The sequence below is a fragment of the Ovis canadensis genome, chromosome 14 (genome assembly GCF_042477335.2).
Source record: "Ovis canadensis isolate MfBH-ARS-UI-01 breed Bighorn chromosome 14, ARS-UI_OviCan_v2, whole genome shotgun sequence".
NCBI classification, from domain to species: domain Eukaryota; kingdom Metazoa; phylum Chordata; class Mammalia; order Artiodactyla; family Bovidae; genus Ovis; species Ovis canadensis.
In genome coordinates, this window is record NC_091258.1 from 14605442 (window position 1) to 14627371 (window position 21930).

Genomic DNA, 21930 nt, shown 5'->3' on the forward strand with positions numbered 1-21930 from the left:
CCAGGACTTTAGTGGAAGCAGCTGAGTTTTCAGTCCTTTAAATTGAGTTGTTTAATCCCATCCAGCCTTCTTCACCCGCGGTTGGTTTTTGTGTGCTTGAGCATTTAAAGGGAGCCGGAGGAGATGCAGTCCATTAAACAGCTCTGTTCAGGTTGCGGCTGTGGAAACTCGATTTGCTGAGATGCCAAATGTTGTCGGGTTTTGGGGCACATCTTGTGGGCCTCCGGTGGAGAGGAGGCTGCAGCTGCTCTTGGGGACAGTTGCCGGGGGTGGGGCGGGCAGGCAGTGCTGCTCTTAGCAGCAGTTCCGCGTCCCCACCATCCCATTGCCCTCCCGGGGAGGGATTTGGGAACCCAGTATCGCTGCTGAGTCGTGATCCTGCCACGTCCTGGTTCTTCTCCAGAATCCTGTCCCTAAGTAGCCCCTGCTGAATCCAGTGACCTTGAGGGCGTCCTAGGTACTTGGCAGTGGAAATGCAGCCACGAACAAGACAAAGTCCCTCTTCTCCTGGCGCGAGCTTCCGTTCCAGGGCGTCCAGAAAGTGCCCCGTGAGGCTTCCCCAGTTATTTTCAGGCACCGCCCTGATCTCAGATTGAAGCTCCGGGGGTGCAAGACCCTGAAAGCCCGTTGAGTCTGATCAGCCCACAGCCAGAGCGGCATGGGGGGAGGCCCCTCGCTAATAGAGCGTCACCGTGGCCTGCGCCACGCAGGGCCGCACACTCAGCGTAGGTGCCTCAACGCCCGAGTTAGCCCGTTAATAACCACCAGCTTGTCTGAAGTCATCCCAGGGTCAGGGAATGTGCTTAGACATCTTCCCTGTAGTGTCCAGAGAACCCTCGACAGTTCTTCTGTGGGAGAATACTGTTATTCTTTCCATTTGGCAATTCAGGAAATAAGGCTGGGGAGGTGAAGTAGCTGGCACCGACTGATGGGGCCAAAACCAAGCCTGTCTGTCTCCAGAGCGCTCAGTCGCTGAGCCTCCGTGCCTGTGTTTCAGCATGTGTGGCCCCCAAGCTTGTGCTTATCGCCATCCCCAGCAGCTGGCCTCTTTCTCTTGTTCCGCACGTTCTCGAGAAGTCCGGCATGGAGAGGGCTGTGGGGCTTTGGAAGAAGCTCTCCCTCAGCACCCTGGCCCGTTGTCCACTTTTCCACTGATTTACAGGAGCTCTGTTGATCCAGGACACCCCATCTACGGTCTGTGTTGCTCATGTTTTCCTCTCCCAGTGTGATGGTGACAGACCCGCATGCCTGTCCCCCTTGGGGAGAGGCCCCGGGTGACAGAGTGTACCAGGTGTTCATGATGCAGGAGCTGGGCGCAGGCAGAGGCCGAGCCTCAGAGCCCCCGCTCCGCTGCCCCAGCCCCTGGGCACGTGGCCTCACAGGCGTCCCGCGGGCCCTTGTTTCTCTGCCCGCCTCCCCCGCCCCTTCCAGGGACAGCTCAGCAGTCCACACCCCCCTGGGATCCTTGGTTGTCTTTGCTTCTCTTAATTCAGGATAAGTGGCTGCTCCCTCAGTACCGCCTGCTCCTCACAGCCTTGATCTGAAAATCCCTTTTGTCAGAAAGAAGTTTGCAGGTGTCAAAGTAATATTCTTGGCACTGAAGTAGAAATTCTCCCATCAGCTAGCGATCCAATGACTTGTTTTTAAGTGAAAACGCGACCCTGATCCCACAGTCTGGAACACGAGGCATATCCGCAGAGCTTCCTGCAGGACCCGCGGGAGGCAGGGCCGCTCTTTCCCTGCCCGAAGGTGCCAGTGTCGGCCACCTCCCAAGTCCGCAGCTGCCCAGGAGGGCTCTGCCCGTGATCCCCCAGATGACGGATGGGTCCTCTCCACGTTTCCCGTGGCGTGGCCAGCCCGGAGGGGCCTCGGTGTTTCCCATCCCCACCTCAAGCACAGCTGCCTCCATTTCAGATCCTCTGCGGGTCACGGCAGGCACATGTCATCACACACGTGCCCAGAGCAAACCCCAGCGTCAACTGTGGGCTTCAGAGGTGATGTGTCTCAGTGCAGGCACACTGATTGTAACAGGCACATTGCCGTGGTGAGGAAGACCGGTGAGGGAGAGGCTGTGTGTGTGCGGGGCCAGGAGGTGCGTGCGAAACTTCTGTTACCTTCAGTTCAGTATTACTACAAACCTAAGACTGCTCTAAAAATCGGAAATCTATTTTAAACAAAAATATACAGGATTAAAAAAAAGGTCTAAGTTTCAGAAGGGTCTGGAAGGATGGTCTGGTGCCCCTTCTCCCCAGGGACCTGGGCCAGGCACCTGACTGCTCCGACCTGCGTGGAGTGCAGGGTGTCTCCACATGCTCTGCCAACCGCTGTTTCAGGAGGCCGAGAAAGGCTCCCCATCTGAGCCTGGCCCTTCCTAACAACCTGTCCATCACCCTCAGATTCTTTAGGGGCAGATCGTGCCCCCAGGAGGGAAGGCCTGCTGCGGGAAATGGGCTGTCCCTCCGTGTCCACCCCAGAAACAAGGGCTCCCCCTTGTTGCCTTCATCTGAGAGCAGCTTAGAGAGGCTGGGGTGCCCTGTCTGACACCCCCTTTGCTGGCTTCTTTCGGAAACCGTGGGGGTGCTGTGTGCTGAACCCCGTGTTTGGGAGAAGGAGAGGTGGAAACCAGTTTATGGGGTCATGGCGCTGGTCAGAGAGCATCGCACCCTTTGTCTTCAGGAATCTGCCTGGTGGTCCAGGAGTAGTTTCATTATCCTCCGTTTGACATGAGAGGAAGCTCAGGCATGACGGGGATAACTTGCCAGGAGCCAGCCCTGGAAGCTGGGTCTTTCAGTTCCCAGATCATCTAAACCCCACACGAGGTCTGCCCTCACTCACCTCAGTGAGAGTGCCGCTGGGAGGGGTACTGCTCTATCCAGGCTGGATGCACTTGGCTCTGACCTGCCCCCTGGGCTGCCCCAGGTCTGCTGAGCCCCCCAGGCCCCAGCCCGAAGCAGTGAGCCATGCCAGGGATGGCTGAGGGTGTTGTGGCAGCTGCCCGGTGGAGAGAGGATAACCTCTGCCCCGTGCTGCCCCCATCGCATGGTAAGGCTGAGGCACCTCCCCACCTCTGCTCTCCTCCCCAGAACGTGCTCAGGCTCAGTTCACTTCTGTAGCTCAGTGGTGTCTGACTCCTTGTGACCCCATGGACTGCAGCACGCTCCACTTCCCTGTCCATCACCAACTCCAGGAGCTTACTCAAACTCATGTCCATTGAGTCAGTGATGCCATCCAACCATCTCATCCTCTGTCATCCCCTTCTCCTCCTGCCTTCAATCTTTCCCAGCATCAGGGTCTTTTCAAATGAGTCAGCTTTTCACATCAGGTGGCCAAAGTATTGGAGTTTCAGCTTCAACATCAGTCCTTCCAGTGAACACCCAGGACTGACCTCCTTTAGGATGGACTGGTTGGATCTCCTTGCAGTCCAAGGGACTCTCAAGAGTCTTCTGTAGCACCACAGTTCAAAAGCATCAATTCTTCGGCACTCAGCTTTCTTTATAGTCCAACTCTCACATTCACACATGACTGCTGGAAAAACCATAGCCTTGGCTAGATGGACCTTTGTCAGCAAAGTAATGTCTCTACTTTTTAATATGTTATCTAGGTTGGTCATAGCTCTTTTTCTAAGGAGTAAGCATCTTTTAATTTCAGGGCTGCAGCCACCATCTGCATTGATTTTGGAGATGGAAACATTGTTTCCCCCATTTATTTGCCATGAAGTGATGAGACCAGATGCCATGATCTTGGTTTTCTGAATGTTGAGTTTTAAGCCAACTTTTTCACTCTCCTCTTTCACTTCTTTCAAGAGGCTCTTTCGTTCGTCTTTGCTTTTTGCTATGAGGGTGGTGTCACCTGCATATCTGAGGTTGTTGAGACTTCTCCCTGCAATCTTGATTCCAGCTTGTGCTTCATTCAGCCCGGCATTTCGCGTGATGTGCTGTGCATGTAGGTTAAATAAGCAGGGTGACAGTGTGCAGCCTTGACGGGCTCCTTTCCTATTTGGAACCAGTTCCATGTCACCTCCATTTTCCTCCCTAAAACGCGGCTGGATCGTGTTAAGTCCCTTCCAGCCCTGACTGTGTGGTCCTGACTCCACTGCCCGGAATACTAATGCGGCCTGCTCAAAAGTGGACAGTCTTCCATAAGAATGGGGCTTGTTTTTCCTTCTCATATCCTTGCCTCAGTTTTTATTTCGCTCCAATTTTCATTCCATCCACCCTCCAAAACAAACAAAAACAACCCCGCCACCCCGCGCTTCAATTCTGAGTGTTTCTGTACGGTCGGATCACACGGTCAGGTCGGGCACCAGCCCAGAGCACCGAAGGGCGAGAGCAGCGGCCTGGAGCTCGGTTCCGCCTGCGGAGGGCCCACCCCACATGGAGGGGCGAGCCGGGCCGCCACTCGATGGCCAGGTGAGGACATGCAGGCCCTCCCGCCACAGGCCTCAGGGCTGGTCCTCTCCTCTCCCAGGTGGACCCTGTGGCTTCCTGCAGGGCTTGGGAGAGAAAATGAGGGGCAGGGAGAGGAGCTGTGGCCAGCAAGGAGAGACCAGGCCTGCAGCCACACGCCCCAGGGACGGGGGCTCCCAGCCCCCGTGGCCCAGCAGAGGCCCTGGCCATTGGCACCGGGGAGCCCTTGGCAGCGGACTGCTGCCATGCATGGGTGGAGCCCCACGGTCTCATCATTGCGCTAGGGGGCACCTCCTTGGTGTGAGGAGGGGCCCTCAGTACCCACTGTTGGCTGCCATTACCTGCTCTAGGAAGACAGTTTGTGCTGGGAGGGTTTCCCGTCTATCCCTGTCTGAATTCCCTCCACTGATGGGAAGGTGAGGACCCAGAGCTGCACCATAACGGGAGCTCAGGGCAGAATGCTCCCCAGAGGGAAGGTTTAGTTCCCAAAGCGGGAAAAGTAGGGCCCAGAGAGGAGTCACAAAGGGGGGCGGGCAGGAACCACCTTCCTCTGGACAGGGCTGGGGCTCCTGGGAGGAGCCGGCCACCTTCCCCAGCACGTCTCTCCCTGAGTTCAAGTGATCGGGCGTCTCACCTAGAAAGGCTGCGTCCACCAACCCTACAGAGCACCCCAAGGGAGCCACGCACACCAGGGCCGCCGTCAGATCCCCCGGAGCTCTTCAATACCCAGCTGCCTGGGCTGCAGCCTGGACCTCCGTGAACTGCCCTCTCCAGTGGGGCCTCGTGGCCTGGGCTCCCCACAGGCCGCCAGTGACTGATGCTCGTCTCTGACCGAGAACCTCGGTGTGGACCCGCCCCAGTTCTGTCGGGAGCCTGGGGGCCAGGCCCCTGTCTGTCAGTTCAATGCCCTCTCTCCCTGCCGTTGCCAAGGTGGCCGGGCCAGGGCCCTTTTTTCACACACACACCCCACCCCACCTCACTTGGGGCATCGTCAGCAGCCAAGATCTCTCCTAGGACATGTGTCCGTTTCTCCTTCTCCGGAGACGGCCAAAGCAGAGTTGGTTGCATTTGCCTGGCGTCTTCCTGTTGGCAGTTTGCAAGGCCCACCGCCAGGGCAGGGAGCTGCTAGAGATGCTATGGACAGGAGCATGCTGGGTGCTCGCTCGGCTCCCAGCCTGCACCAGGCCTCACCGTCTCCACAGCAGCCCTCCCAAGCAGAAACCGGCTCAGAGAAGTGAGGTAACTAGGTCGGGATCTCGGCCTGATGCCCCGTGAGTCAGTGAAGGTCAGTACACCACCCGCTCCTCTGCCCGGCCAGGCCCCTGTCTGTGCCACTGCAGCACTCGGTACCCCAGACGCGTTTCATGAGTACGTGCATAAGCAAGAGGCGGGCAGATGGCAGCAGGGCACACTGTGGCCCGTTTTGCCCTCTTCCTCGCTCGCGGGGGCCTGGGCCTGCCCGCTTGGACAGAGCTGAGTGGGGCTCACACGGGGCTGGGGTTGAGCAGAGACCCAGCAGCAGCCGGGAGGCCGTGCTGCCGTCCTGGTCGTCGCGGGCCAGGCCCTGGAGACAGCGGCCCCTCGGGCTGTCGCCTGGTGGCTGAGCTGCTCCAGGCTGCCCTGCGCAGAGGCCCCTCCCCATGCCTGCCCGCTCACAGGGAGAGCTCATCTGCAGGGCACCTGCCAGTCAGAGCTGCAAGTGAGCGAGGGCTTCAACAGGAAGCCCCGGGGGAGGGGGGGGGGCGGGGGGGGCCTGTCTCCAAGCCGGCTCACTACGGGAAGGTGGGGGCCTGTCTCCACACCGTCTCACCCTGGGAAGATGGGGGCCCTGTCTCCACGCTGTCTCACCCTGGGAAGTTGGGAGGCCTGTCTCCATGCTGTCTCACCCTGGGAAGTTGGGGGGCCTTATCTCCACGCCAGCTCACCCGGGCTGGCCTTGTCCCCTTCTCCCCTCAGGGCGGCGGCTGGATGGTTCCAGCTGCCAGAACCCCCACTTGCTGTCACCGAGGAACTTAATAAGCATCAGGGGCTGCCCTTTGGCAGTATGGCACGGAACTGGCGCCTTGGAAGGACTTCTGAGTCCACTCGAACAGAAGAAAAAGGAAAGAAAACTGTTCCTGATTCCTAAGGGCGTGCGTTCAAAGTCAGGCAACAAACCAAGACAATTCTTGTTCCTTTTATTCAAGTTGTTTTTTGCTTTACCGAGGCGTGCAAGGGCTTAATCAGGGTGGTTTCCTCAGTGGGAAAATAGGTCTAAGGCTGAGCAGTGCCCTTGCTCCCATCCCCAGATCTGGGAGTCTTTTTGGCAGAGCTGCTCCGGTGGTGTAGAAGGCAAGGCTGTGGGCCGCCTCCCCGGGGTGCTGGGCCTAGCCTGCCCCCGCCCCTTTAGTGGGAAGCTGTTCTGGGAACACTGCCCCCTCAGGCCAGGCTGGGGCTGGTCGCTGCTTTCTCCAGCCCAGGTTTGCTGTGTCGAGGGCCAGTGGGTGCCAGCTGCCGCCCCCCAGAGCGGCACGGGGGCGCGGGCACGCAGGAGCTGTGCCGGGGCCCGCGGACATCCTCCCCCTACTCCCAGCTCCCTGGGTGCCCCTCCTGGGCTGGCAGCCCAGCCTCCTGGACTGGGCTCTCTGGATGAGTCCTCTAGGTGTCGGGGCTCGAGAGACCTGATCCCCTGGGCTGCAGCCCTTGTGAAGGAAGGGGACAGGCTCCTGTGCGGAAGGAGACAGGAGGCCACAAGGCTTGCCGTGCAGGCCCGGCCTAGCTGCCCTTCGTTTGCTCTCAGCTCCATTCCCCAAGAATAAAGGGTAATCCAGCCTTCCCAGGATCTCAGCTATGGCCCTGCAGCTGCCCTGTTCTGGGCGGAGGCATCAGCTAGGCCTGGGCGGTGCCCGCAGACCTCGGCCTCAAGCCTCCAGCCTTCGTCCCCTTCCCCACCAGCCCCAACGCAGCCCTCAGAAACTCACGTGGCTTTCTGCTGGCCGGGACTGTGGAGGGCCCAGCCCAGGGAGTTCCTTCCCTGCTTGTGGGACTGGAAGGCTGAACCTGTTGACATCTGGGGCCTAGTCAGCTGATCAGGGGCCTAGCCAGACTCTGGACTGAGTTTCTTAGAGACCTGTGGGTAGAGAAATGGAAGGTTTTTCCAGCCATCTCTTGGCAGAAGCTCTCCAGAACCATCCATCTTCCGTTTCCTGCCCAGCTCTGCAGCTGCCGGGTGCCTCGCCTGGGACTCCGTGTCCAGGGGTCTGGGTGGGAGGAGAGGACAGGCCTGGGGGCTTAGCCTTGCAAAGCTCTGGGTCTCCCCTGGTCCTGAGGTGGTGAAGGGGCAGGCAGGAGCATTTCCAGGAGACAGAAGGGCGCCTCCTGCAGCAAGGGGTTCTCCAGGGCTGGTCTGTGGACACGTTGCAGGGACAGAGTGCCTGGATACACCAGTCAGTGAGGGGTGGAAACAGCTGCTGTCTAGGAGACTGTTCTTGGCCCGCTGGAGGGCAGGGGCTGACAGCCTGTTGTGGCCCATCTAGACAGTGACTCCCCTCCCATGCTGAAACGTGCCCTTTGCTGCTGTCTGGTCTCCTCCTAGAAGGAAGGCCTCCCTCACTTTGCTCCCCAAGCCGTGGCGGGTGTGGCACCCCACGCCCCTCGCCCCAGCCGCCTTCCTCCCGGAGCTGCTCTGTCAGATGCTCTCTTCCCCAGTTGCCGCTGACCTTTTCTCTCCATCGGTGGCCGGCTCGCTCAGGGACCAGCTGATGCGCCTCCCCCCACCCCCCGCCACCCCCCAGCCATTGCCTTGGTAACCGCAGGCCCTCCTGCTCCTGCAGAATATTGCTTTCTTGTAACCTTTTTCCCTCCCTCTTCTTCCCCGCTTCTTTCTCTCACACAAAAAGAAAGCACAAGTGTTTTATATTCATTCTGCGAAAAGCTGTGTAGCGCATACTAATTGGCGTGGCTTCCTCCCGCTTTCTGTGAGCCTTTCCCATCCTCTGGGCCAGGACCGTGGGCCAGCACCGGCATGGGCCCAGCCAGCCTGCGCGCTGCCAGGGGGACTGGCTCTGCGTGTCCTGAGGCCGCGTGGGGCATTTCTTCCCTGTGTCCAGGCCCTGAGTGTGACCAAGGCCGCTGAGACCACCGTGTCCTTGCCGAGGGCTGTGAGGTCTTCAGGGACAAGGCGCACTAACAGCCTTGCTGGCACAGAGACCAGAGCCAGGTCCAGTGGAGGGTGGCTCCTGTGGTCCCCACTGCTGTCCCAGGCTCCCCATTGACGCCGCCCCCCGGGGCCGCCCCCTGACTCCGCATGCAGAGGCAGAGGCCTGGCCTAGGCGTGCATCAGGATGGTGGTCACCCATAGCCGCATTCAGCTTGGACTGTGGTTTTGCTGGTCCACTGGGGGAGAGTCAGTGGCTGCACTTGATGGGCTGGACTGAGAACCCCGAAGTGGCTCCCCACCAACTCCCCATCTCCTCTTCATGCCATTCCTCGCCCTCCGTTTTGGCAGCCCCTCGCAAGTCCTTGGCTCTAGAGGCTGAAGGAGACAGTGTTGCTGTTCTCCAGCTCCCGCTTGAGGGGGCTTCCACTAGTGTGTGTGTACACAGATACACATGGTTTTGCTCCAGGCTGACCTGTCTGTTGGCTTTAGCCCCCGGGGGACCAGAGACAAGTCTTTTGATATGTAGGCACGAGAGGGGTGGCTAGGATTAAAGGAACCTGTAGACAGTATTTCCGGCTGTAATTGTACAGAAGTGTCTGGTCTGCATTTGCGGGTTGATGTTAAACTATAAAATGAGAGAATGTGGAATTGAAGCGTGTGGTCCTGCGGGGGGAGGAGGCGTGCGGGGACAAGTGACGCAGATGCTCCTGATGCAGAGGTGAGGCTGGAGGCCTGGGTGTGTGCACCGCTGTCCCCATGCAGGGCCGCCGGCAGGCTCGGCCCCAAGATCCCCGCACAGAAGTTGTGCAGGAAGCAGCTCCTGAGATCGGCACAGCGCCCTGGTGAGGGCGAGTCCCCAGGGCACACAGGAGGAGCCTGAGCCCCCTGGCCCACTGCAAAGCCGCGCTCAGACCACCCCTGTGTCTGGGTGACGGTCCTTGATGACCTGCCCTGCCTGGTGTCCGCCCCCACCCACACCCCACTCCGGGGCTGGGCTGCAGCTCAGGTTCCGGGAACATGCCTCTGGGTCTGGTCCCGCGTCAGTGAAAAGCTTCTGCTGGTTAAGAGAATGCTCTGCGTGCCTCCCTCTACCCCCAGTTCCCTGGCAGACCTGGGCTCAGCACTTCCGAGGCCCGGCAACCCCCCTCAGGCCATGCTGCCGGCCCCGGGGGCATAGGCACTGCTGTCGCAGAGCTTGTGGGCCGCCTGTCTCCCCAGGGTCACTCTCATGGGGACAAGGCACAGGGCCCTGTGGCCTTGCCTCTCCTCTCACCAGCACTGGCCCGGCCCTCAGCTGGCACCACTCAGCAGAAGCTGGGGAGGCGGGTATGGTGAGTTCACTGGTTCAGAGTCAGGCGACTGACGTCAGGGTCGAGAGTGAAGCCAGGACTGTGAGCACCGAGCTCCGCTCATGGACGAGAGCTGGCTCCTTGAGGAGGCACCTGTAGGCGAGACCAAGGACAGGCAAGGGCTCCCCTCTGGCTCGGAGCTGAGACAGCTGCCTCCTGGCCTCCCCCTCCTTCACGGGGCCACTCAGGGTGCGGACATCTCACGGGCCAGGCCTTTCAGGCGTGTTGGGTCTCCCCAAGCATATTTTCCGATAGGGAACTAACCCACTGGACTTGGTGTGAGTCACTGTGGTCCTGGTGGGGTCAGCATGTGGCCGAGTGCTGGTTGACATCGAGGCCTGGCCAGCCCGGGCCCCCCACTGCACAGGTTGGGCCCTGGGCCTGAGACCCTCGTCTCCTGGGGACCAGAGAGCAGTAATCCTTGAAAGAGCTGACCCCACCTCCTCTCCCCCACTTCCTGCCGTCTGCTGTCTGCCTCTGTTCTGAGTCCGCATCCTTTGCAGCAGTCTTTGAGCACTCAGAGCCGTAATCCGGGTGGCCCTCAGCGGCCTGGTGCCCCTGGAGGCTGCTCTCCATCCGCAATCACGGTGCAGGATGGGGGTGCTTGTCCATCATCCTCTTCTTCTCTCCCCAGGTTATCCTGAAGGATCTGGAGGTGCTGGCAGAAATTGCTTCTTCCCCTGCAGGCCAGACAGATGACCCAGGCCCCCTCGATGGCCCTGACCTCCGGGTCAGCCACTCGGAGCTCCAGGCGCCCACCCCCAGCAGAGCCGGCCTGCTGAACACACCCGGTGAGTCTTCCCTTCTTGGATGGTTGTGGCCTCGGGCACCCTGGGCACGGCGCTGCTCAGTCTTATCTGGGACCGGCTGCTCTTGGGCCACCCTCCTGATCTCGAGAGCTCCCGGGGATGAGGGCCAGCAATGTGCCGCTCTGCAGGCGGCAGGCAGCCTGACCCTCCCGCCTCCCACTGCAGCAGCCCCCAGCCTCACAGGAGACCCTCACAGCCCTTTCCCTCATCTCCCTGCCACTCTCGGCCCTTTGAGCCACTGGCTGAATGTGAAACCATCCGAGTCAGCAATGGTCTTTTCCCCTGGGGCGCCGTCACCTGGTCAGGAATCAGGGAGCCCAGAGCTTGGGTCTCATGGGTGAAAGACCTCGTTGAGAAGCTAAAAGTAACACGCCAGGCGGCCCAGGCCGGAGAATGGATAGCTCAGACAGGGTGTTCCAGGCAGTCCTCAGACGTGAAGGTGGCCGCTACGCCCCTAGAGCCCCCACCTCGGGGTCCCTCCAGCCGCAGGTGGCTCTTCTCCTGGGGCCAGCGTGACTCCCGGGTCCTCCCTCACAGGGAGACGCCACTGCCTTCCAGCAACACAATCCTGGAAAATGCCCAGGGAGGCAGCTTGGAAGGAGCATACCCGGCGAATCTTGGGCATTTGCCTGGGGTGTCTCTGTCCCCTGAGCAGCTCTTGACATCCAGATACGAGGTCTTAGACCTCCTCTGATGGAAAAACCAAGAGTCAGATACATCTGGGGCCTTTTCAGTGGTGGCTTCCCCCCCACAGCCCCACTGCACCGTCCCCAAAGGCGTCCCAGTCCTTGGCCCTGAGAGCACCTGCTCGGTAGAAGTAGGGGCCAGGGCTGCCAGCCAATCCCAGAAGGCCTGTGTGTCAAAAAGTGAATGAAAATCACTCAGTCATGTCCCACTCTTTGTGACCCCATGGACTATACAGTCCATGGAATTCTCCAGGCTAGAATACTGGAGTGGGTAGCCTTTCCCTTCTTCAGGGGATCTTCCCAACCCAGGGATCGAACCCAGGTCTCCAGCATTGCAGATGGATTCTTTACAAGCTGAGCCACCAGGGAAGGCATCTCCCTAGTGACACCTGAAGTCAAGCCCCGGCCGTGGGGTGTCCCACAGGGCCCAGGCTGTGAACACTGTGCACGCCCCGCCTGCAGCTGCTCTTGTTTCCAGCTGCTTCTGACTGAAGGCAGGAAGGAGTCAGGGGCTCTTGCGGCAGCCCAGCGTCCTTCCCTGGTTCCGCAGGATGCAGCGGTGTCCCAGCCCGCGCATTGCTTCCTCTGGACGTTGGGCTGCAGCCGGGAGGCTCCCGCATCCTGACCGCGCAACCCCTGTGGACGCAAGTGCTCCCCTCTGTTCTCCATCCTAGGTCCCCAGATCAGCACTTGGGCACCAACCTGCAGTCTCTGGACGGGTGGCTGGGCTGCCAGAGGCTGGGTGGAGGGCTCACTGAGAGGCAGCGGGGCCGGCAGCTGAGAGGAGGTTTCCTGAGGGTGGGGGCGGCCCCCAGAGCTCCCTGCCCAGGAAGCCGAGACCCGCACGTCCTCGGGGAGAGGCTGTGGTGACACAGCCCCGGGCAGGGGGCGTGTACCCTCTCCACTGGGGCTGTCTGATCTGCCCCTCCTCGGTAAGGGAGGGAGAAGGTACGGAGAAGTAGATGACTGAAGCGCTTCCTGGCTGGCGGAGGCGTGGCCCGGAAAGCAGCTGTGCACAGCCCGCCCTGGAGGGGCAGGGTGGGAGCCCTAGGCTGCAGGGCCCAGCCTGGGGAGCTCCGGGAGCACCCTCCACTGCTCGGAGCAGGAGCTGGAGCAGCTTGGGTGGCAAAGAGCTCTGCGCCCCAGCTTCTGGCCCTGTCAAGAAGCCTGGGCCGCCAGGGAGGCTGAGGTGATGAAGACTTGTCCCAGCTCCCAAGGCTGTCAGACTGGCTCACGTCAGCCAGGGCCTCGCCCTGGATTCATAGAAAACAGCTAAGTGTGCCAGACGGGAAGAAATTCCATCCTGGAAAGAGCACCACGGAAGTGTCCGCAGCCAGTGAGACTCCCGGCTGCGGGGGTTTCACAGCGCCATGTGCCCTGCATGCCCTATCAGCGGGTGGCATCCACCCAGCGCGCAGTCCACGGCTGGTCTGTTAGGTGGGCCGTGGTTCTCAAAGGTCAGGCTCATGGCAGTAACCAGAAGTAGGGCTGTGCCCTGTTGCCGTCCGCCTCGGTCACCTTGGGGAGGGCAGGAGGTGGGCGCTGGTGTAGGACACAGGTCAGAGGGCACCTGGAGACGCATACACACTCCGTCCTTTCTCCCACGGCATCTCTGCACACGTGGGGTTCTGTCTGCTTCGGCTGGTCACACACAGAGGGTGTGAGGTAGACCGTCTTCCGGTTTGGATCTGCCTTCCCCTGGCTCACCAGGGCACAGCTCTGAGAACTTGCAGGTGCAGGGCTGTGTCTCTTTAAGACAGATCACCCGCCCTGCCACCCCTACCAAGGGAATTCGGAAAACTAAGGAGGCAGGGAGCCTAGCAAAGATGAGACCAGTGGCACGGTGCCTGCATGTCGGGCCTGTAAACTCAGACCGTGCAGACGGAGTGCGTCGGTGGGCCGTCACCGGCCTGGACAGCTGCTGTGCTGGCCTTGGTGTCAGTGCAGTGGTGCCCGGGGCTGCAGGCTGCGTTGCCCACTGGGGACGGTGCTCTCGCCTGGCCTGGCAGGGATAGCCCTGCCTGCAGTGCAGAGCGGTGTGGGTGGAGGCGGTGGTCTCCCTTCTGCCCAACCCTCTTCACTCCTGGCCCCAGCAGAGCCTCGGGCTGGGGAGGGGGCCACTGCTGGGACATTCAGGAGGACCATGAGCTGCCCGGGTGAGTGGCCCCGAGGGAAGCCTGTGGAGGGCTCCGTCTCACTAAGCTGGGCTTCCGTGAAATGACATGAAAGTGCCCAGTTGGGTCCCCCTGTGACTTGGCAGTGTCTGCGCCGCCTCTGCCTGGCTCCACACAGCTGGGGCCCTGCCAGACTCCGGGAAGAAGGCCTGCAGGGAGGAGGGCTCCGGGTCGAGGCCCTGCTGCAGGAGGGGAGGAAGCTGGGCCCCACACAGCCATGTGGTGACGTGTGCGCGACCAAGTCCCCCGGGACGGATGTTTGCCCCCAAACCCAGCATTCCCAACCTTCCTTTCCGGCCCGCTCTTGGGATGAAACTGCTCAAGTCATTGCGCAAGGCTGTCTGCTCCCACCTCCAAACATGTAGGCAAAGATGAGTGTTCTGATTCAGTTTCATTGCTTATGGCCCAGGCTGGTATGACCAAATGCAGAGATAAACTCTAAAGGCGTTAGCTAAACTAACCCAGAAAGCCATCCCTGGCAGCTCCCCGACGACAGCGGTGACTCTGATGTGCTGAGCTCTCGTTTGGGACCGGGCTGTGTTTTCGGCACTTTCCCCGTGTCAGTTCACTGGCCCCTCCCCGTGGGTCAGCCCATCTCTTGAGGAGAGTGCTGGCCCAGGAGCCTACTTCCTTCCCCTTCCCGTGGCCCCCTCCCCTCACCAGCCAGGGGTGCTCCCAGGCCCTGCCGTGCCCCTCCTCTTCTCTCTTCCTCTGAAGCAGGCAGCTGGACAGCCTCCTGGAGTTGGGGGACTGCCCGGGGCAGAGGGCTTGCTGGCCTTTGCACAGAGGCCAAAGCAACTGCATGCTAGATCGGTCCGCACCGCAGAGGGGGCTGGGCCCTCTGACGTGGGGGCTGCCCGCCCCCTGAGACCCCGTCCCAGCCCCTTCCCTCTGAGCACAGGCTCTTGGTCACACCAGCCTCCCCTTCCCAGCCCCGCCCTCAGGGTACGTTCACTGCAGGGGCTGGGCCGTGGGCTCCTGGAGTCTGTGAGGCTCCCGCCAGGACCGGCCCAGAGGTGTCGCCCCCGCAGACCCCCACCCCCAGGCGGCGGCCGGACCTGCCCTGGGCATCCGTGGGACCTTCCCCGCCTCCCCCAGGCGGGGCGGTGACGCTCTAGCATCTGGTTTTGTTGAACTGTAGCTCGTGGTGTATTGAGGCCAGAGCTATTTTTATCCTGACATGTGAGGCTCGCACACGTCACAGCCACAGAGCTCAATCCAAAACGTCCCGGGGAGGCTGCTTGTCGGCGCTCTGCAGAGCCTCCTGTCGCCGCATCAGGCTTCACTTAGGAACATCTGCAGCGCCGGCGCGCCGGCTGCCCGCCCCGGGCCAGGCCCTGCACACCCGGTGCTCCTGGCGGCATCTGCCTGCCCTAGGCCAGCGATGCTCACGTGAGCCTCCTGCCCGAGCCCGCGTCTCTGCAGCAGAGGCCAAGCCAGCGGTCCTCGGCAGGAGAGGGAAGGAGTCCTGCTCTCCTCGGCCCCAAAGGGTGCCTCCTTTTGACACCAGGCTGCTCCCAGCCCTCCCCTCGCCTCCGACCAGCACCCGCCATCCCTCCTGGTGCAGGCCTCCCAGCCTGTCCTCCTAGCAGACCCTCGAGCATGTGTTGGGGGGCAGGCCCTGACCGCCCCGTCCTGGGGGCCACAGCCCCTCGCCCTGGCCTATCCACCCGGCAGACCCTCAAGCACATGTTGAGGGGGTGGGCCCTGACCACCCTGCCCCGGGGGCCGTAGCCCCTCACCCTGGGCTCTTCTCAGCTGGTGAGAAAAGAGGCCAATCCAGTTGCGCGTGCAGACAGGCGAGAGGCGGGCGCCCCACGGGGAGGAGCAGGCTGCGGTCGGGCAGAGATGAGTTCAGCTGAGAGAGGCCTGGCACTCCCCGTGGGAGCACTCCTGGAGACTTCCTTCTCTCTCCACCCCTTTTCCCCTCCCAGGCCTGCAGCCCTGCCCAGAACCCTCTCTCCAGTTCCACTTCAAGCCGCTTGGCCAGTCAGCAGTGGCTGGTGGGCCGGGGAAAGGAGGCCAGGAGGGAGCGAGGCGGCCCCCACCCCACCCTTGGTGGTCGGGAGAGGCGGCCGCCCTCGCCCAGCTGGCCCAGCCCGCGTTGCGCTCCCCGGGGCTCCCCGGGGCTCCCCGCCCGCCCCTGCAGGGCCCTGTCTCCTGGGGCAGCAGCCTTGACTGGAGTCTGCTCTGGCGGGCGGAGCCAGAAGGGCTACAGGCCTCGGGCAGCTCCACGGCCTCTCCCGGCAGCCTCGGAAGGCACCCAGTGCCCTCTTAGGGTGCTCCCAGCCTCCTGCTCTTTGAAGTAAGGGCAGACGCTTCCATGGTAACCACTGCACTGTGAGAACAGGGCCCTCTCGACACGGTGTCTCCCACATGTGACTCTGCCCCACCCCTCCCTCTTAAGGGCCTCCTCAGCTCCAGGGTCCACCATGTGGGCCTGGACCTCCAGAGTTGACCGTGGGCCCCAGAGGCAGCCGTGGCTCAGGAGATGGGACCCATTTGCCTTACGCAGTGCTCCTGGTTAGGGCAGGTTTGCTGGTGGTAACAGCCCCTCTTGTTCGAGTTCAGACTATGTAGGAGGCCCCAGGCCTGGTACATTACATCTTCTGTCTCATTTAATGTGGGCTTTCATTGCCCTCCCCGCCCGACTCCAGTACTCTTGCCTGGAAAATCCCATGGATGGAGGAACCTGGTAGGCTGCAGTCCACGGGGTCGCTAAGAGTCAGACACGACTGAGCGACTTCACTTTCACTTTTCACTTTCATGTATTGGAGAAGGAAATGGCAACCCACTCCAGTGTTCTTGCCTAGAGAATCCCAGGCATGGGGGAGCCTGGGGGCTGCCGTCTATGGGGTCACACAGAGTCGGACACAACTGAAGTGACTTAGCAGCAGCTCATTACCTCCATCTTACAGATGAGAAAACTGAGGCTTACAGGGGTTAAGAAATTTGTTTGTCCAAAGTTGCACAGCTAGTCAGAGGTTGAGTGAGGATCTGATCTCAGGTGTGGTGGACGCCCAAGCCAATCTCTAAACACCATGTTTGGGACTCCCCTCATGGTCTGGTGGTTGAGAATCTACCATCCAATATAGGGGACAGGGGTTGGGGATTGAAGATCCCGCATGCCGCACAGTGCAGCCAGGAAACGCCCACTGCCTCTGTAAGAACCGAGCCACCCAGGACCTCTCCCCAGTGCCTGCTCAAGTCACCCAGTCCCCAGGACCTGGAGGCCGTGGCCCCGGGTGGGGAGGATTTCTTTATGGTCAGTCGTTGTTTTGATCCCTTTGTCCTCTGGAATATTATGGAACCTAAAGCCTGCTAATGGATGGGACAGGGACATAGGAGCCACGGTCACCCAGCACCCAGAAGGCTGCAGGGCACTGGAGCCCAGGCCACAAGTACCTCCACAGGCCGGGGGAGCCTATGCCCTCCAGCCAGGCCTCCATGGGGGCAGCAGAAGTCATGTCCTCAAGTGTGGTGACAGGGACACGGGCTCCTCATAGCTGTATCCACAGCCATCTCTTCAGAGTCAGCCCCAGCTGGGCCTGGAGTAACTTGATCCGTAAGAATGTGACACTCGATTCTGCAAACAGCCCCTTGGGGGCGGAGAGCAGACTATTTGCCATTCCAGAGACACTCAGGACGGCCCTGGGCCAGGCTCTTCTGGAAAGGGACCCAGAACAACACACTGTAGACAAGAAGTGCCGTGAGGCCTGTCCTTGAACTGGCTTCTCATGAAGGGCTCGCCCTGGGCATGATTCACAGGAGCTGTCCAGGAGGTTCCGGAGAAAGGACAGTAGTTTGAAGGTGTGGCTCCTAGTGAGGCCTCCTCACAGACCAGTTCACAGCCAGGGGGAAAAAAAAATCAGGAAACACCTTTTCCAGTTCCCAGCCACTTCCCTGTAAGGAACTTGCAAGGATATAAGGAAGTCTGAGTTCAGCAAAACAATAGACCTCCTGGGAGAAGGTTTCACTGCTGCCTCCTGGCCACGGCACCTGCTGAAGGCACCTGCTGAAGTCGGCCTGCCAGGGCTCCTCTGTAAGGCTTGCTTATGCTCTGGACGACGGTTCCACACACTCGTGCTTTGGGTTGACGCTTCTGGGAGCTGATACCCCCTCGCACAGCCAAGCCTGATTCCCAGAGACCCCACTCCCTGCTTGCTTCACTGAATGGCACCCTTTGAAAGGGTGGACTTGATAGTGCATGAGTTGCATCGCAATTAAGTTGTTACCAAAAAGAAACCAGATGCCCTGTTCGTGCGTCAGGCAGGTGGACGTGAGGAGCCCTGCCACCGCCACCCCTGCGCTCCAGTGTGCCGAGGCCAGCACGTGCTAGAAAGCGAGGACGGGGCGCCCCCAGGGCTGTGTGGACGCACGACGCCCCAGCCCCACCCTGGCCCCCTCTGCACCGGATGCCTTACACAGGGCCAGGGTCTAGGCGGGGGCGGGGCAGGGCCGGGGGTGCTGTTTCTGGCCTTCCGTGTATTTTCAGCTGGGATACATAAGGGAGTGGAGGAGGGAGTGGCAACCCACTCCAGTACTCTTGCCTGGAGAATCCCTTGGACAGAGGAGCCCAGCGGGCTACAGTCCACGGGGTCACACAGAGTGGGACACGGCTGAGCACCCAGGCACGAAAGGGGGAGGCCTGGAGTGTGCTTCTGGTTGTGAAGCCGCCTCGAGGTCTCCAGGGTGCGACTCTGGTAGCGCGTCTGTGTCTGAGGATGAGGAATGTCTGATGCAGAACAGCGGGTGCAGGTGGAGACGCCTGGTCGCGTTTTGCCAGCGGGTGCCGCTTTGACGGCGGCAGTGGGAAAGGGGTGTGGCCTCTGCCTCTGGGGGGGTCCGTCGGCTTTCTCGGCCACTGCGGCTGTGCCTGCCTTCCCTCTTTCTTCCCTATGACTTGCCATTTGTTCTTAACCCGCCAAAGCCCAGGTGTATTTTATTTATTGGGATGATGAGTTAAAAATGTGTTCTGTTTTCTCAGAAACACCTGGCACCTAGCGCCTAGTCTCATGTAGGGAGTCTTCACTGAGAGATGGAGTGTCCGCTGGAGGGGTGGCCAGGGGAATGGTGCGTTTGTAGCGAGCAGGGTGGTATCAGCTTGCGCACACGTGTCTGGTCCTTGCTTTTTTGCTGCCAGTGTGGCCCTTGATTGATGGTGTTCCCTGATCTGGTTGCACAGGGACTCTCCCCACCTTTTTGGCGTCGATAACTGTTTCCTTTCTGTGGGCATGCAGAATAAACCCCGTTCTGTCCCTTCCTCTGTAGGTACCAAAAGCTTGGAGTGCTCTCCTCCCACCCCGACCATGAACTCCTACTTTTACAAGTTCATGATCAACCTTCTCAAGAGGTTCAGCAGCGAGCGGAAGCTCCTGGAGGTCAGAGGCGCCTTCATCATCAGGTCAGTTCCGGGAGCGTCCCTTCTCCCACGGCCTCAAGTTTCATCCTCACGTGGTGCAAGGGGTCGAGGCAGCCGTGGGCTCTCTGCTCCTCCAGTGTGTGATGGTTGCAGAAAGAGGGAACAGCCGGGAGAGGAGGCTGAGAAGAGGGGCCTGAGAGGCAGAAAGAAGCCAAGGAGAGAGGGGGACACAGGAAGCCTTGAGGGGCAGGAGGCGGGGAGGAGCCTGCTGAGTGCTGCTTGGAATGGGCAGGGAGTGAAAGGCAAGGAAACGGGGGAGCCCCAGTGGGGAGTAGCCACCCTGGGAGTGGTCAAAGGATTGATTCTCAGGAGGGGCGGAAGGGCAAAGAACAGGACAGCACAGTCCCTGCCCGTTGAGAAGGACCACACAGGGCTTCCTGGTGGTGGCGGGTGTCGCCGCCCCCTGCTTTCCTGAGCTTGAGGAGGGCAGGGCTTGTCCGCTTCAGCATGCCGGCATCTGGGGCTGGTTAACGCTCGGTGGTGGGGGTGTTCTGCGCCCTCTGGGGTATTGAGCAGCGTCCCCCGCCACGACCCACTAGGGGCTAGGAGCACCCTCACCGCCCCTGTCGGGACAGTCAGAAGTGTCCCCAGACAGCGCCAAAGGCCCCTGGAGGGCAGAGTGATCCCAGGTGACAGTCGTGGTTACAGAGGGTAGACGTGGATCCTGAACCTCGCTGGCCCAAAGCGGAAGGTTTCTATGTGTGTGTTCACATCGAGCTGGGGACTGAAGGGACCCCCCACCAGGAAAATGACAGACTCTCCCCACACGAGTGACAGCTAGCTTCACGTGGCGTTCCAAATTGCAGAGGTGTTGGCTCTTTTGATGAGTCCTCCTTGCCTGGAAGACTTTCAAAAGCCAGTGGAAAGAGGGGCCTTTGAAAAAGGAGTTTGTAGCTAGTGTCCTCTCTGGAGAGCCCCGCTGCAGTGGGTTTTTCCAGCCTCCATCAGCCTGGCATGCCCCATCGGGGCCTGGGGAGAGGGTGCTGGGGGGTCACCGACCTCCCCAGACAGCATGGACCGGAAGTGGGGGCCCCGTGGGTGCGTGTGTGCATGTGCAGGGGTGTTCCCTCCCCCATCAGTGCCGAGGGTTCATGGAGCTGGTGGTCCTGCTGTCCCTGTGGTCCTGTTCAGAGCCTTCAGGGTGGTGAGGCTTCGCTTACTCTGGAGGGTCTCCCAGGCATCCTGGGCTGGTGGGAATCTTCATTTCTGCAGGAGGGAAATGAGAGGAGGCCGCGTGCCTGCCTGGCTCGGTTGGAGCTGGGCTGCAGCCCCCTGCACTCCTCTGATTCTGTAGCCGGCCTCTGTCCCGTCTGTGAGGGAGTGCCAAGCTGGGTCCCTGCCCACCCTGCACGCCAGGACCTCCCAGCACCCCGCTCCGCCAGAGGGTCCTTGCCCCTCGGCCTTCTGGGGCCGAGCCCATCGCTGCTCTGGGGCTCACATCCCTCGGGGACCACACTGGGGCCTCCATGGGCACGGCGCCTGCCCCCTGGGCGTGGCTCACTCCCAGTCCACTAGGCCAGCGTGCTCTCCCAGCCCCGGGTGGAGAGCCCCGTGGCAGGACGGAAGGCCCTGTCACTGGGCCGCTCGCATATGTGGTCCCTCCTGCCATCCAGCCCGCCCCCCAAAGTAGCAGCAGCCCTTGTCATGTCCAGCCACAGCGTCCTGGGGGCCACGCTAGCCCTGGGAGGCTGACCCGTGTGCCCCGCCGCCTGACGTGGAGGAGGGCCTGAAGCCGTGTGCCCTCCTCCTCCTCATGGTCAGATGGGGTCGAGGTCCTTCAGCAGAGCTTCGCTGGGGCCCGCGCCTGGGAGGGTCAGCCTGCCCACCTGCCTCCCGACTCATTTCCTTACTTCCTGCTGGTGGCTTTAAAGAAGCGCATGCTGGTGATGCATGCAGACCGCTGAGGTGAAGCCACAGGTCTGATAAGAGACAGTGGATGTTTCTTAACCCCCTCTCTGTGGTGTTCAGCCAACTATAAGTTGCTCCCCTCAACCCCCAACGTTGAGCAAAGAAAGGAAAGAGACTCTTTCAGTAGATGAGCGGCTAGCCGCTATTCCTGCAGTGGTGCATTTAGCTCAGGGTCCAGGGACGGCAACTGGAAGGACAGAGGCGTCCGGAGTTCTTGAGGATAGACATTTGGCTGGGGGTCTTGGCCTTGAGGATAGACATTTGGCTGGGGGTCTTGGCCTTGAGGAAGCGGCAGGACCCTCTGCAGGCTGGGGAGCGGTTCCCCGCCCACCTGGCCTTCCCAGGCTGCCCCTCCATGGGGGTCGGAAATGGAGCCCCTGTGGGGGGTGGACATCTGCTCCGTGTCCACGTGGCCTTGTTAGCGGGTGGGCGTAACTGTGTAGAGGTATGTTGGGTTTGGGGAGGCCAGGGATTCCAAAACCTTATCTCAGCCAGGCTTGCTGTGCCCTGCCCTGGGCCCAGGTCCTTCTTCAGGCTGCAGGGACTCAGGGCAGGTGGATGCTGAGCACAGGTGGTGTGAACGGCCAGCCCTGCCCACACCAGCCCCCGCCCCAGGGCTCCATGGCGGTCAGGCAGATGCCACAGGCACCTACCTGGGAGCCAGTTGAAGAGGGGGCTTCCCAAGTCAAACGACCTTGGGTTCGAATCCCAGTTCCTTTGGTTTTTAGCTGTGCGGACCGGCTCCAAGCCCAGTTTGCTCTGACTGTAAGACGCAGTCATCGCGCCTGCTCCGTCGCTCTGCAGAGCAAGGTGCAGAGACACCGTGCGTTTGGCGCCCTCGCACAGCTGGGGGCCGCTGCTGTTGGCCTCAGGACGTGGCCTCGGCCTCCTCCCCCGCCCCATGATCTGTGGGGAGGGGAGACTCGGCCTGGCAAAGGGTGAGAGAACCAACCTTCTGTGCCGAGCGCTGGCTCCCGGGGCACCACCAGCAGCCTGGCCCGGCCCCGAGTGGGTGTGTGTGTACATTTCCTCTGGCCT

General features: G+C 60.9%; 1 protein-coding gene across 2 annotated transcripts in view; it reads left to right on the forward strand.

Annotated features, from left to right (window-relative positions):
- The window catches only part of VAC14 (VAC14 component of PIKFYVE complex), a 78522-nt gene that overhangs the window by 24194 nt on the left and 32398 nt on the right, over positions 1–21930 (forward strand). For both annotated transcript variants that reach the window (XM_069549547.1, XM_069549548.1), the window contains exons 13-14: positions 10528–10684; positions 18834–18966. In XM_069549547.1, the coding sequence (XP_069405648.1) occupies positions 10528–10684; positions 18834–18966 (290 nt within the window). The remainder of the gene's footprint in view (positions 1–10527; positions 10685–18833; positions 18967–21930) is intronic.